At 34.7% G+C, this 14,253-nt stretch overlaps 1 protein-coding gene across 4 annotated transcripts in view; it reads left to right on the top strand.

Annotated features, from left to right (window-relative positions):
* PHF14 (PHD finger protein 14) overlaps positions 1-14,253 on the top strand; it is a 362,909-nt gene that overhangs the window by 103,510 nt on the left and 245,146 nt on the right. For 3 of the 4 annotated variants that reach the window (XM_051786020.1, XM_051786018.1, XM_051786017.1), the window contains exon 17: positions 2,839-2,956. The exons of the other annotated variant lie outside the window; for it this stretch is intronic. In XM_051786020.1, the coding sequence (XP_051641980.1) occupies positions 2,839-2,956 (118 nt within the window). The remainder of the gene's footprint in view (positions 1-2,838; positions 2,957-14,253) is intronic. 4 annotated transcript variants of the gene reach the window in all.

Here is a 14,253-nt window from a genome sequence, read left to right as displayed (position 1 = left end):
GGATTTTCTATCATTTTTATGTTGCTAGACAAAAGAACACAACTGATAGTATACACTTGAGGAATTAATCTCGTTTTACTAGTGCCATTTTAACCTAGGTGTAGGATTTTCTTTGGAATTAGGAGTTAAGAATGCCAATTTTGTTTTCTGCACTGTGATGTGTGTAAGCTTCACATATAGTCCCCAGTCAGTCACAGCAGACAAGAGAATTGCCAGACAGCTGGGGCATCGTCTTTAACCAAGGTGCAGTGTGTATTCATCCATTTTCCCGGCATCATGCTCTGGGAACTTCAAAGCCAGTGAATTTATGTTCCACAATACAGAATTCATATTTCAATAAAAAGCAGTAAGAAGGAAGCATTTAAAAATATTTGGTAAAGTTTTATTTTTATGACCATGCAGCTTTTTATGTTTTGATATGTGAAAAAATACTTTTGTTATTTGCATTTTCTCAGCTGTGCAGATGCAGATGCAGATTGAAGCTATTAGTATCTGAAAACTTTCATATAGATATTTTCTAAGAAAATGCTATTTTTCTTCTGCAAAACTAAACACTCTGAAGTGCTAAAAATTAATGACAATAAATATTAAAACCATTCAGCTTTAGAATGGTACCTTGAGATCTGTATTTAATTTCACAATTTTCTCGTTATTTCAACCCAGCCTTGTGAACTCCCTCTGCGTACTGCAACATGGCTAAAGGTGCAGTCAGGAAGTACCTCATTCTAGACAGAAAATGGAAGAGATGTAAGAAGAGATGCCAAAGTGTAATTATAAAGGGGAAACATTTTATTTTGGACATATAAAACAGTTACCTCAAAAAAACAATCTAAATTGACACTGTTTAAATCAGATGTAGATTTTAGGATTAAGCTCTGAAAATACTCTAAATCAGTCAGAAATAGTGTGATGCTTTATTTTGTATTATTTAGAGGATCCCAAACAGTTTACAAGAAGGGTGTTCTGATAGGCAGTGCTCAAGTGCAAGCCCTTACATGCATAAGATTTCAGATACAGAAATAGGTTAGTAAAAATATATTCCTTTACAGATGAGAACATTGAGACTCAAAGGAGGCTAAATCTTTTGCTGAAGGTCACATAAACTGTTGGGATTTAGGACTGTAACCCATCCCATCTACCACTCTCAACCTTTTTATTATTTTAATATGCCTTTCACAAGAAATAAAACTGCATATATTCCTAATTTTAAGTAATATATTTCTTCATTAGAACTCTTGTCTTGAAGGACCAAGAATGGTTTCCCGTTATAAGTGTTTTCTTTTTCCTGGAGTTAGATTGAGTCATTGCTAAACAATCCTAAGTATGTATATTGTAATATGGTATATTCCATTTTTTAAAAAATACTGAAACCATGTCAGTCCAGAGTCGCATCCTGTGGATAATCAGATTATTGCTTTTAGTTTCTATTTAGCGGAAAACGGTACATATCATACCCTTATCAGTGCTCGTGTCTTACATGTAACTGCTGCAGACAGAAGGCTTCCCTTGTAAGCACAGCCTTGGCAGCAAGGACAAAAGTATTTACTTTGGTTAAACAATCATAATCAGAAAACAGATATTTCTTTTTATTTGGAGACTAATCCTTGGAGAAGTCACATGAACGTTTTCTTCTGTTAATACAGCGATATGTTCTGTTAGTTGAGTCCTCTTTCTGCGATGCATTGTGTATTCTCCTGATAAATTATATCCCTCTGTCTTTCATCTGATGATGCCTGTGCCACGCTGTTATTCCAAATTTTGGATGTTTTTGTGTTTGCATGTACTGTACAGGAGGAAATGAGTGCCTAGGGAAGCAGAGAAAGAGAATGTAGGGGATTTCTTAGAAAATTTGGTTTTTAAACATTTACTCTCTTTCCTATTTTTGGATCATTGGCTTTAATATAGAGTTTAAGAGCATTTAATGAAGAAAGTATTGCAAAGTAAATTTGAAAAAAGCTTTCTTTTTCATACAAAGGAATACAGAGGCATATGCAAATAAAGTGAAGTTCAGTAGGGCATATGGAAATCTCTGCTTTGAAAATTCTCTTTTGAGCATATTATTGTACTGATTTAAAAATCCTTTCATGAAGCACTTGTTCTAGGGTAGCATTTCTTCTGTGCTGGTACATTAAGTTTACGTTAACAACAGGTATGCTGTATGTTTTGAACTCTTTATGTGGACCACACATAGTACAATGAAAGGTGTATTAAAGAAGGACATAAAATGGTTGTGTGTACGTAGGGCAGTTTTATAAGCGAAAGATAACAGTGAAATACTTTTAAATTAATGCCCCTTTCCAGAAAATTCAGGGTGAATGAGAAAATATTTTGTGCATTTATTTATCAACCATATTGTCCTGGCGTAAAAAAATACAATTCATATCTGTAAATTATACATGAGTTGTTGAACGTGTGAGTGAATTTTTCTCAAAGTTTTCCTTGAAAAGATGTATGCAAAATAATATCTTAAAACAATGAGAAATCAATATGGTCACTGTCTAAAATAGTCAAAATATCTGAAAATAAATGGCAATGAATGACATTGAAGTATCTAAAAAGTTGGGCAATTTTTTTTTCTTTAATTTGCAAGTCTTTGAAATATTATCATGTATATAAGATGATGACAGGTGATATGTGAGTGTCTGCATCAGAATATTCCAAATTAAGCAGAACCTACTTGAAGTGATTGTGTTTAAAATTACCCCTTATAGAAAATTGATTTTCTTTATTGTGATAATGGGTCAGGAAATCTTGTGCTGAGAATTGCAGGGAAGCTCAATCTAAAATAGTACAGAAGTACCATTTAATATAAATATACATTTTGCTTTTGTGTTGCAGGTGTGATGAATGCAGGCTTTGCTATCATTTTGGCTGTTTAGACCCTCCCTTGAAAAAGTCTCCTAAACAGACTGGCTATGGATGGATTTGTCAGGAATGTGACTCTACATCCTCCAAAGTAAGTTAATTCATCCTGAAAATAGTTGAAGTATTCTGGTTTTATGAGTGTTACTTAATGTCTAAAGTTTTTGATTAAATGCTATGTGTTGGTCTGCTCTGGAAAACAGGAGGTCATAAAATAAAGATTTCAGATTCTCTGTAAAACAGGTAAAAAAACAGAGTGTATGCAAAATGGAAATAATCAATAAAGAGAATTTTACTATCCCAGTTAAATGCTTGTTTTTCCCTTTGTGTTCTCTCTGAGAAAGGTGTGAGTATGGCTACTGTATCAGCATTGGTAATATTGACAAGTGAGAGTATTTCAGGAGTAGTACAGAATACAAACCTGTAAGGACAGAGGTAGAAAGTGCATGTGTTTTCTAAACAAAGAAAGATGACTTGAGTTACTAAACTTGTTTTTTTCACTGAAAATTTATATGAAGGTTATTAATACTTTATATTGATTGGTACACCTTAATCAAATATAACACTGTAAAACTAGACCTACATTTTTGACTTGGATTAATTCTCTTTAATACTATTGAAAGTAATAGTATACTTCTGTAGTACTGACTTTTCAAAAAATAAAGATTTTGATTCTTTGTTTGTCTGCACAGAGTCCTCTTTAGTGCTGGCATTCTTTTCTATCATCACTGTAATCTCTGAAGATACACTTTCCAATTGATTTTCAAAATTGGATTTATAAATGCATCTGATACCTCAGTGTGAAAATAAAAGAGCACTCTAAAAGTCTTAAAGATTTTACAGGCTATTCTGTCATTTTCTTTGTATTTTGCAGAATCTTTTAACTAGTAAGGAGGTGAGTCAGTATTTGAATACACAGGGATGCAGCTGTGCAGAGATGTTGTCATAAGTTACCTGTTAGCATACTTGGATACTTAAACTCTTTCATGATATTACTTTTATGACCGACGGATGCAAAATGCTCAGAGAGGGGTATCATTTTTTGGCTCACTAGTGTCCCTTTCCAATTGGAAAAATATGTTATTCAGTTTCCCCTTGGGGGCTTAATCAAATTCTTCTTCTGTAAGGAGGTAGGAAGACAGACATGGGAAATTAGCTGTCCAGTACAGTTTGGACATCCAGCAATCTTTCTTGAATACCACTTACATGCAAGAAATATTCCAAGAGTGAATTAAAATTGTTATTGAATTTCTATCACCTACTTAAACTAAAACGGGATCTTGATAACATGAGTTAAAATCTCTCATCTCCTGTATTCTTGACTTCCAAGTAAATAGAAAAATCCCAGGGTTTATAATTTCCAGTTGCATTTTCCTGGAGATTAGCACACCGTGTACCAGATAAATTTTTTTTAAATACTTTATCAAGTAAATTAAGTATGATGGACTTCACTTATTGCAGGGTGTGTATTAGTTTTAAGATGTGTTGAAAAATACAACGTTTTCAAGAGTAAATAAATTTTATCAGTAGAATGATTATCTATTTTGTGTTATCGTAGTGATTATTATGAATTTTTAAAATGCTTGTTACTGTATCTGATTTTGTTTTCCATTCTTAAAGATTTTAAATGCGTAAATTTAAATAAAGTCTCTTGCACTTTCAAGCACAGGCAATTTGCATTACATTTGAATGAATATGTAATAAATATGAAAGATACCGAAAAATTGTCTTATGGGGACTCCTTGTGGTTTTGTTTAGTCATTTTCCTATAGCTTTTCCACAACTGTGCAGAGAAATTTCTGTGATAAAGTTATATTGGCCTCTATGTTCCTTAAAGTCTTTTTTTAGTAGCTTTTTTCTGTTCTATACTGTACTGCATAGCAAATTCAAAAAAATTGGTTAAACTTCTGTCAGCCTTAATGAGAATGTATTTTTAAAAGGATTAGGATTTTGCTTATGTACTTCATAATTTTCAAATTCAAAATTCTATATGGCTTTAGGTTTGTGTATCATATATCTGTGATTTTTCACAGCCAGGAGAAGACGATATGATAAGGCTTTTTTCTACCCCACTCTAGAGAGGGTAGCCTCTCAAACATGTGCTTAGAGCTCAGAAGAGGACTGTTGTTGAGAAAGTTGGGTCATTTGCTGCACTCTACCTGACCTGTGGATGAATTGCAAGGCTGAGCTACCAGCCATTTCAGTCTCTCAGTCACTCACTGCATCCAATTTTTGATGTGTCACAGGGAAGTTTCCTGTATTGATTATAGCTGCAAAATGCAATTGAATTTCCTCCTTTGGTCAAGGAGACTGTTGTTTAGTTCTCATTCTTTCAACTTTGTTCATCTTTTTTGATCCAGTACAAATCACTGTTATACATTTTAAAATTCCCCAGTGATATCTTCATTAGCAGTATTGGGCCTCGAAAATAATTGGTAGGTAAATTACATTATTTCAGTTACAAGAGAGATTGTAGTGCGTAGCATATAACGACTACTTAGAAGTTTTTACTTCTAATTACAAATTTCAATTTTAGATGTTTAGGAAAAGTTGCATTCTGCTGACAACGAATAATGCTATTTTATTTTCAGATTTTGCTAAGCACTTGCAGGTGTCAGCAGTACAAGTGATGTAATTTAGCACTAATAAACATATGCTTTAATTTGATATCTAGCACAAGTGCTGGACATGCTACTTCCATTTTTCTTATAGTAGTCATAGGACTCTCCAGCAATTGTGTCAGTTTTTCCACCAGTGTAACATATTCCCATATTACCCTGCCTGTCAGATAATAGACAGACAGTGACTTTGCTGTAGGGCATGAGGGCAACAGCTTCTCTGCTGGTAATACTTGCTGTCAGCCTTCTGTGGAATGGGTAATGCTCACTACTAAGGTCTGACAAGCTCTCTCATCTCAAAAACATTGTAGATTTTGTTACATCACATGAAAGCTGAAATAAACCTATAAGGTCTCCATTTCTATAACATTATCCATCTACCCTGCAAAAGGATTACAGTGTGCTTTCAGGGTTGCCAAACAGCACTATAAATCTTAATGTTCCTGCTAGATTGTATTAGTGGCATTCAGACTTAATATAGAGCCTTGTTTTAGTTAAATTTAAGAAAGATAAAATAAATAGAACGTAAACCAAATTACTCAATATTATGACGTGGTAGTATTTAGTAGTAGTAGTAGTATTTAGTAGGAATAAATGTGGCCTGACTATTTGTTCATTATGTACAATAAGATCTCACTATGAGCTCTCTCTATATTATTAGATGTGGACTCCTTTCTATTGCCTTCCAGTGAAAAGTAGTGTTTGAAATCTCTCCTCCAATTTTAAAATTTGAAAAGACCAAGGCAGTAAGGAGTTTAAACATATTATCATGCTGGTTACACTGACCATGGTAGCTGGGTTGCTCATCTTTACATACAATCTATTTTGCAAAATGCTGCAGAGTGTACATGTTGGGTCATTATTTGAGTGCTGCAAGATCAACTGCCTTATCTCTAGACTTCTGTTTAGTTTGCTTTTATTTCATCTTTTTACTGTATTGCATTTTTTCAGTGGAAATAAATTGTCAGTATATATGCATAGAATTCTCATCTAAACCCCTCAGGAAATATTTTCTGGAACTACAAATACATGACACACCAAGCCTGGCAAATAATATATTTTTGTACACATTTTGTGTTGGAAAGCAATTGTGGATGATTTTTCTTATTTTCCAAGCATTTCTTTGGGTATATGTTGCTTTCACATAATGAATATGCAAATGTAATTGGACACTGTAATATTAAATTATTGAATATAATGTTTGAAATAATGTTTTAAGTTTAAAAGAGTTTTTGATATGCAAAATGTATTTCAAACCTTTAAATTTGGTCAGATAAAAAGAAAAAAGTGTACAATTCAATTTAATTCCTGTATTCCATGGAATTGTATTCTAGTCAAAAATAAAGTTGGTGGTTAAGAAGGCCTGTGAGGAGTGCAGAAGTGTCTTATCTATTCCTGAGTTGTGCAGGTGACAGTCTTGTTATGGTTTATGGATTTTCATCTTTTTCATTATGACTTTTTTTCCAAACTAAAGAAGCATTTCCTCACACACGTAGTTTCGTACAAGTGTGTTAAAAATTAAACAATGAAAACAAAAATTCCTGATATCTCTCAAAAGTTAGGAAATAACAAAATTAAGGTGGCATGAAGCACTCTAAGTCCTTTTGTGGCTATGTGGGACTTTGCAGCCTTTAATCACTTCATGTTATGATTTTTTTGTCTTCTTCTATAGGACCCCTGCCTTCTGTGATTTAGCTGTTGGGGGTCACTAAAAAGGATTAATTTGGGTTGAGATATTTAGGTTTTGCAGGGCACGAGAACTAAAGCGATGATTTCAGAAATGGGAAAAAGAATGTTTGACCTTATATTTGAAGTAGTTGAGTTGATACCAGTAAATTGAATTTTATTTTTGTCTCACCCCAGAGCTCCTGTGAGTGCTAGACAAAATTAACATTTCCAAATGTTTAGTAATTTTTTTCTCCTTGTTTGCTGTTGCCCAGCTTGGATCCGTAGGCCCAGCCTGTAAAAATGCTGAATTCTCTGAGCTGGTGGGTGATAGTGTAAGCAGTGTTTTGAAAGTACTGAGTGTGCATAACAATGTGGTGTAGACTATTGCAAATTGAGTAATTTAATAGAAATTTTATTTCTTACTCTCCGTGTGTCTTGGCTTCCCTATTACAAAATGTCTATTTATTTTAGACATTTTCTGTAGATTTGGATGAGCTGTTTTCTGGAGCTGCCTTTTCCTGTCCACTGGCAATAGGAGGAAGCCAAGACAGGTAGTTTAGATTAGTGAGGGTTACAGTTTAGGTGGAATTCTCCTTGCCTGAGTACACATAGAAGATGATTGAATCAGCGTTGCGTAGACAGACTTTATCTGGGCTTTTACTAAACAGTCTGAACGAAACATTTTCAATTTAGCCAATATCTCTAACTTTTTATATATACAAGAAAACACTATTTGGATGTAACATATGAGGTTGGCACACAGTAGTAATATAATGCTTAATAATGCCTTAAATATGTTTTATATGTGCTATATTTTGTCATACAATGCAATTTTACAGTTATATTTAAAATACATTTTAAAATAAATATACCAAAAAAATCCTTAAAAGCTTTTTGAATTAGTTCAGATTTGCTTCAGTTGCATATTCTGACAAGGGGTAACCCTCATTTAGTCACCTTACAGCAGAGAGATTGTTGCACCTTCTTTTGAGGACAGAACATAGAAGCAAATGTACTGCCATCACAGCACACAGCATTGCAGCTGAAGAATGATAAAAGAATACTGCTAATAAATCTGCTTGCTGGTTCAAGCAGAATGTAATATAATGGGAAAAAAAGTTCAGTTTCTATGCAACATTTTTCAGCCAGAACTTAGGAGTATTTCAAGGTAGTTTACAGAAAAACAAATTACATAGTGCAATTCACTGGCTGCAGTTGTCTCCCACCAGTGCAAATATTATGATCTATGTTATGGTTGTCGAGAATGATCGAGTTAAACATTTTTGTGTGTATTTGTATGTTTAAAAGTTTGTTGAGGACAGTTTAATTAGGACTTCTGTTTCTTGTGTGATATAAAAAGAAAGATGTTTTTTAAAATACAGATGGCAAATATGTGGTTTTCCTAGGTTTCTGACGAGCAGTAAGACGTTGGCAATGTAATGATTTCCTTAAAAATGAACAAATTGACCAAGTCTATAAAACCCTGTAAAGATTTAACAGAAGTCCTTACACCACTTATGCCCTGTTTTTATAACTTCAGTAATGCCAAACTTTGGTAGAGAAATTAATTTCACTATCAAGAGTGTCGAAAAAGGGTGAAATTGCAGTGTATGGCAATTCTTATTAGTTGGCTGAAGTATTGCCAAATGTGTTGTAATATTTGCTTCCCAGGTATCATATTTTTTTTAAAAAAAATGAGTTGGCACAGCCTCTGTTATTTTCTGGCAAACAGGTATAACACATCTATGTAATGAATAATTTATATCATAAAATGTTCCAAAAATAATCAGCCTTGAAATTAACCTAAGATGGGACTTGATTAATGAATAGTGGATAAGTTATTTGCTCTGAAATCCCCAAGTTAATCCAAACATTCACATACACTTAGTTGGCAGGAGATTCCCATAGTGTAGATGGGAGGCTTAGGTTTTAATGAAAAAAAAAAAAAAGGTTAAACGCTGTAAAATATTTCTGGAGCAGATACTTGTTTTAAATATTTTAATTCTTCTCTACATCAAAATCAATTTTACCAGTTCAAATATTCCCTGGTACTGACTGCCAGATCCTCATCATGGGCTTCTAGAGCTTGTACTTTTTAGGTGCATCTTAACTGTATAAAATTTTGTAGTAGAAAATGAGCAATACAATATAACATTGTCTTTCCCATAACGTTGTCGGAACAGATCTCTCTTTGGCAGGTGACTGCAGCTAATACCAGAAAGAAGTTTAAAGAAAGTGGAATATAGAGATTTTTTGTAAAATGTATTATTGTTTCGAATGCAAAACCGGATTTCTGATTCTGAAAGATAACAGTGGGATAGATCAAAAAGTATTATAAAAAATAAACTATTAATTAGGAGTGCAAAGTGAAATACATAACTTTTTCTTGCATTACACTTTGACAAAAGCCAGCAGTTAAAATAAACCTGCTAAGGATCTCTTTTGCAAGTGGCATATTTTTAGAAAATTTGGACTTAAACTATGCACTGCAGTTTTAAATGAGATTTTTTTGTCAAAAGAAGAGAAAAGACCTCTTTTAATGGTACTTGTTCCAAAAATGATTTGGTTTCCAAGTTCATTTTCTTCACCATATTTTTTGCTATGCAGGAGAAGGAAGAAATCCCTTTGCTGCTTAGCTTTATTCACTCTTTTTCATAAACAACTCAACAATATAGAGTTTTTTTCCAAAGCTGAAACTTTGCACACATTCTTTGTCTTGGTGTGAGAGCAGTAGTTCTTCCCAAAACTGCTCCAGCATGTGCCAGTTTCCACAAGGTGCAGTCCTTCAGGAACAGGCTGCTCCAGCTGAGTCATAAGTCCTACCAACACACCTGCTCCAGTGTGGGCTCCTCTCTCCATGGGTTCACAGGTCTTGCCAGGAGCCTACTCCAGCACAGGCTTCCCACAGGGTCACAGCCTCCTTTGGGCATCTACCTGCTCCAACATGGGGTCCTCTACGGGGTACAGGTGGATCTCTGCTCCCCCATGGACCTCTGTGGGCTGGAGAGACACAGCTGCCTCACCATAGTCTGCATCACGGGCTGCAGGGGAATGTCTGCTTCAGCGCCTGGAACACCTCCTCCTCCTTCTTCACTGACCTTGGTGTCTGCAGAGTTGCTTCTCTTACTCGTCTCTCTCCAGGTGCTGTTGAGCAAGTTTTCCCCCCTTCTTAAATACGTTATCCCCACTGCCACTGTTGCTGATGGGCTCAGCCTTGGTCAGTAGTGGGTCCAGCTGGCATTGGCTCTGTCAGACATAGGAGAAGCTTCTGGCAGCTTCTCACAGAAGCAAACCCTGCAGCCCCCCACCCTGCTGCCCAAACCTTGCCATGCAAACACAACACAAAAGTGAAGCAAATTATTTTTTCACAAGGCGTTGTGAGTGTCACACGAATCAAATCATTACTGAAGTAGTCCTCCTTTTCATGAGTTGTCTTGATAATTTTGCTTTTTTGTGACTAAAAATATGTTACTGAAGTTAAAAAAAGGATGACTGAATTTAGAAATGAGCTTGGTCATTAATTACCACTTTGGTTAAAATGCACACCCATGTTCAATTGCCAGTGGAACGTTTAAGAGGTCCCTGATTAATAAAGTGCTGGAAACAAATCATGAACAGCATAGTGCTTGTACATTTTTAATGCATGTAATCTGAATGTATACAATCTAATATTTAAATGACTAAATATCTAGTTTAGTTATAATAAATATTACTCGAAGGTAATGGTTAAGGAAGCAAAATTTCTTCATGGGCAGCTGTTAGAAATGCCGCTGCTACTCTGTACCTTCTTTAAGTTATGCTTCTAACAAAATCTGCTTACAATTATGGTTTATCTGGGCAATAGCTCTGCTACTGAATTGTGACTTACTCTTCCTAAGCCATGACAGAATGAATTTACAGCCTACATTGCCTGCTACTGTAATACTGAGTGGCAAGAAATCTCTGCTGGGACCTAGCTGCAATGGGGAAAATTCAGAAATCAGCTAGTGTCAAGATTGAAGTAAAGCCACTGAATGTGGTTTTATGCTAGCACAGCATGAGAGAACAAAAAACAAGAGCACTTTTTCAGCCCTGAGCAGCACCCCACAACAGAAAGATTTTATATCTTCCTCTTTGGTATGCAGCTATGCATACTCTCAAAGAATGTGAGAAGGCTGAAAGAGGAGTAGTGTCTGGTAAGGACAGAGGAAAGAAGATTGCTTGCTTCTTACAGAACTGGAGACTTTCTTGCTTTTAAAAATCAATTTGTAGATATTTACAATATTGGGCAGCATTGTGACTGAATTTTGCTCATTGAAGATGCTGTATGGAAATGTAAAAGACACAGAGATAGTAGTTTTACTGCAAGTTTTCTCCATTTTACATTCCTTTTCAAGTGAAGTCAACAAAAAGAAAATACACGTGTGTGAAAGTAATTACACTGTAGCTGCCAAAGCATAATATCTTACACCACTGATGAACATTCAGATGTACTTAATCAATCCAGTTGTCTTCCTACTTCTAGAGTTCCTAAAATAATGAGCCTTTTGGGTATCGATACTTAGGGGTGTCATGTTGACAGTGGAACCATAAACAAATCTAGCAATAAGTTGCAATTGACCATCACTACTTTCAATCAACAATGCTATTGGAAATTTTGATTTTTATTTACTTAATTAGTAGAAGATACTTTGATTTTTGAAGTGTCTGAAAAAAAGTGTGAATGAAAAGCTTGTAATTGGCTTTTGAATTTTTAAACCTTTTAAGTCTTGATTAAATTCTTGGGTTAGATGATATAAGATTCCAAGAGGGCAGTATTAAGAAAAAAGCTCTGACATTTCTATTGTACACAATCTTTTTTTTGTTTGAATATTTATGAAAAATTAAACAGTCAACGGAAAATAGCGAGGTATGTTCTTTGCAGTGACATAAACAGTAACTCCTGATGTGCAAAGATATGTCTGGAGGCTGGTGCCATCCTGTTCCACTCTAATTTTGCGAAGCACTGTTCTGTTGTTACCATATTTCTGAGATAAATTTCTTTACCTAGAAATATATTTCTTGCCTTTTGTTTTACATAGAACTAGAAGGTATGTAATTAAAGAAGAATTATATATTTTAAATCCTCAGTAGTCCAACTTTATTACGTTGCAAATTATTGTGGGACATCACCTGTTATCGTATTCTCTATGACAGAACAAGAATTAGATCTTTAATTGTTAATCTCAGGATAAGATCTGAACACATTATTGTAGTTGCCCAATTAAGTGCTCATGTTTACTTTCAAGGTTGATTTTATTTTCAAATCTTCCAAAGAAATGCAGCCATATATGTCAGTTTGCGTAATGTGTCACTCATCAGTATAAATTGCTAATGCTGCTTGGGCAAAATCTAATCATATTGAACCAGGAGAGAAAGAAGATGGGGTAAGAAACCAGAAACAGTGCCATTTTATGAAGTGCTAAGCAAGTAATGAATTCTAGTACAGTCAAGATTTGCTTTTCGTCATTGTATTCGATAGTGGAAGTGAGATTCAGTTGCCATCGTCAAACAGAAATTCTTAGTGCCAGCCACATTTAATCACATTTTGCAGAAAACAGCTGGGCATTGCTGATTTGTGCTGTGTCAGCCACTTTCTCCTCAAAGGAGTGTCTCATCGCTTGGATTTTAGCATTCTGTGGCAGAAAAGTTCCGTCCTCTTAAAATTGGCTCAGCAGATAGCTTGTGTGGGAATATAGCTGCAAGAGCATTACAATCAGCTCTACCAGGAAAATGCACAAATATTATATAAAATTTTAAGGTGGCTTTTGAAAAGATTTTCACAAAACCTTTAAAATGTATAATGCGTTGTTAAATTCTGGTAGCAGTTAAGTTTATCTGAGATTTTTTAGTAAACGTGTTTTGATAACGGTTGAAAATTATTATCTGGTTCAGTGGTTTGAAACACCTTTGTGCATGTTTGAAAAGTCTTAAGTGTATTTCAGCTGCGACAAACAGTACCAAAAGATTTTGTGTGTGGAAAACGTTGGAATCTGTAGATATCAAGATTTCTTTTAGCTGCTAATCTCGTGAAGACTGAAGGGCAGATGGTATCCTTTCAGATATGGGGTAAATAGCCAAAGAAAAAAAGTATCAAAAAGGAAATAGCAAGATAACTCAATACTTATGGAAGGTACATACAAGTGTACTTCAAATGAGTTAAACACATCACATTTATTTTTGGAAGTAGAAGGGTGTCAGCAGATTGAGACAGTCATTGACATAATGAATATTAAATCTGTAACCGGTCCTCTGCAATAAATAAGGACATATATCAGGTACTAATGTTTACAAGTATATTATGTATTACATGAAGATGCAGTTTGCCCTACCATTTTGTTCTACCACATATCTCCACTGCTTCTTTAGGTTAAATGTACTGCACAAGGCAGAGGAATTTCAGAGCAAAATGATGCTCTAAATACTTTGTTTTGTAACTAGCTGGTGGTAAGGAACTTCTTGAAGATGTCTGTTTTCACATAAGGATAGCTTCAAGAATCTTACATTTAAAGGTAATTATGAGAAAATACAAAAATATTGAGATATGGGAGCTGTGATTTATTAATCTGTTATTTATTATCTCACTGAATGAACTGTTGACCTATTGTTTATGTGCTTTCTGGATACAGCATAGAGAGAGACTGAAAAGTTCCTTTATATAAAAATAGTTAAATAGAAGACAATAGATATGCTGGTTAATACACCATGAATCATTTTACCCACTGATTCATTCTTCCATGCAAAGTGACTGCTTCAGATAAAGAATAGTAAGATGACTTAAGCAATCCCTTGGGAAATATGATTTTGAACCCCTGTAAGAAGAGGAAGAGAGAAGTGAACCAGGATCTTCCCTATGATGATGGAATGTGTTCACCATTTAATTCAGGGCAACAGTCAAACCATCATCTGAAAATAAGGCATTCAGTGTGTCTATCTCTTTTTTCTTTTTATAATTTGGGAAGAAATAGAAAGGAAAAAAGGTAGGGACAGTTATTAAACCCCAGAGAGCCTTCAGTGTAGTGAATCTCAGAAGGAGGAAGGGAACTGTTGATGATCCAGGGTAGTACTGCTGAATTCTGAATCAAGC

The sequence above is a fragment of the Manacus candei genome, unplaced genomic scaffold (assembly GCF_025592945.1).
Source record: "Manacus candei isolate 608988 ecotype Guabito, Panama unplaced genomic scaffold, ASM2559294v1 h1tg000021l, whole genome shotgun sequence".
NCBI classification, from domain to species: Eukaryota; Metazoa; Chordata; class Aves; order Passeriformes; family Pipridae; genus Manacus; species Manacus candei.
The sequence above is the reverse complement of the archived record's forward strand: the minus strand, read 5'-3'. Positions and strand labels throughout refer to the sequence as shown.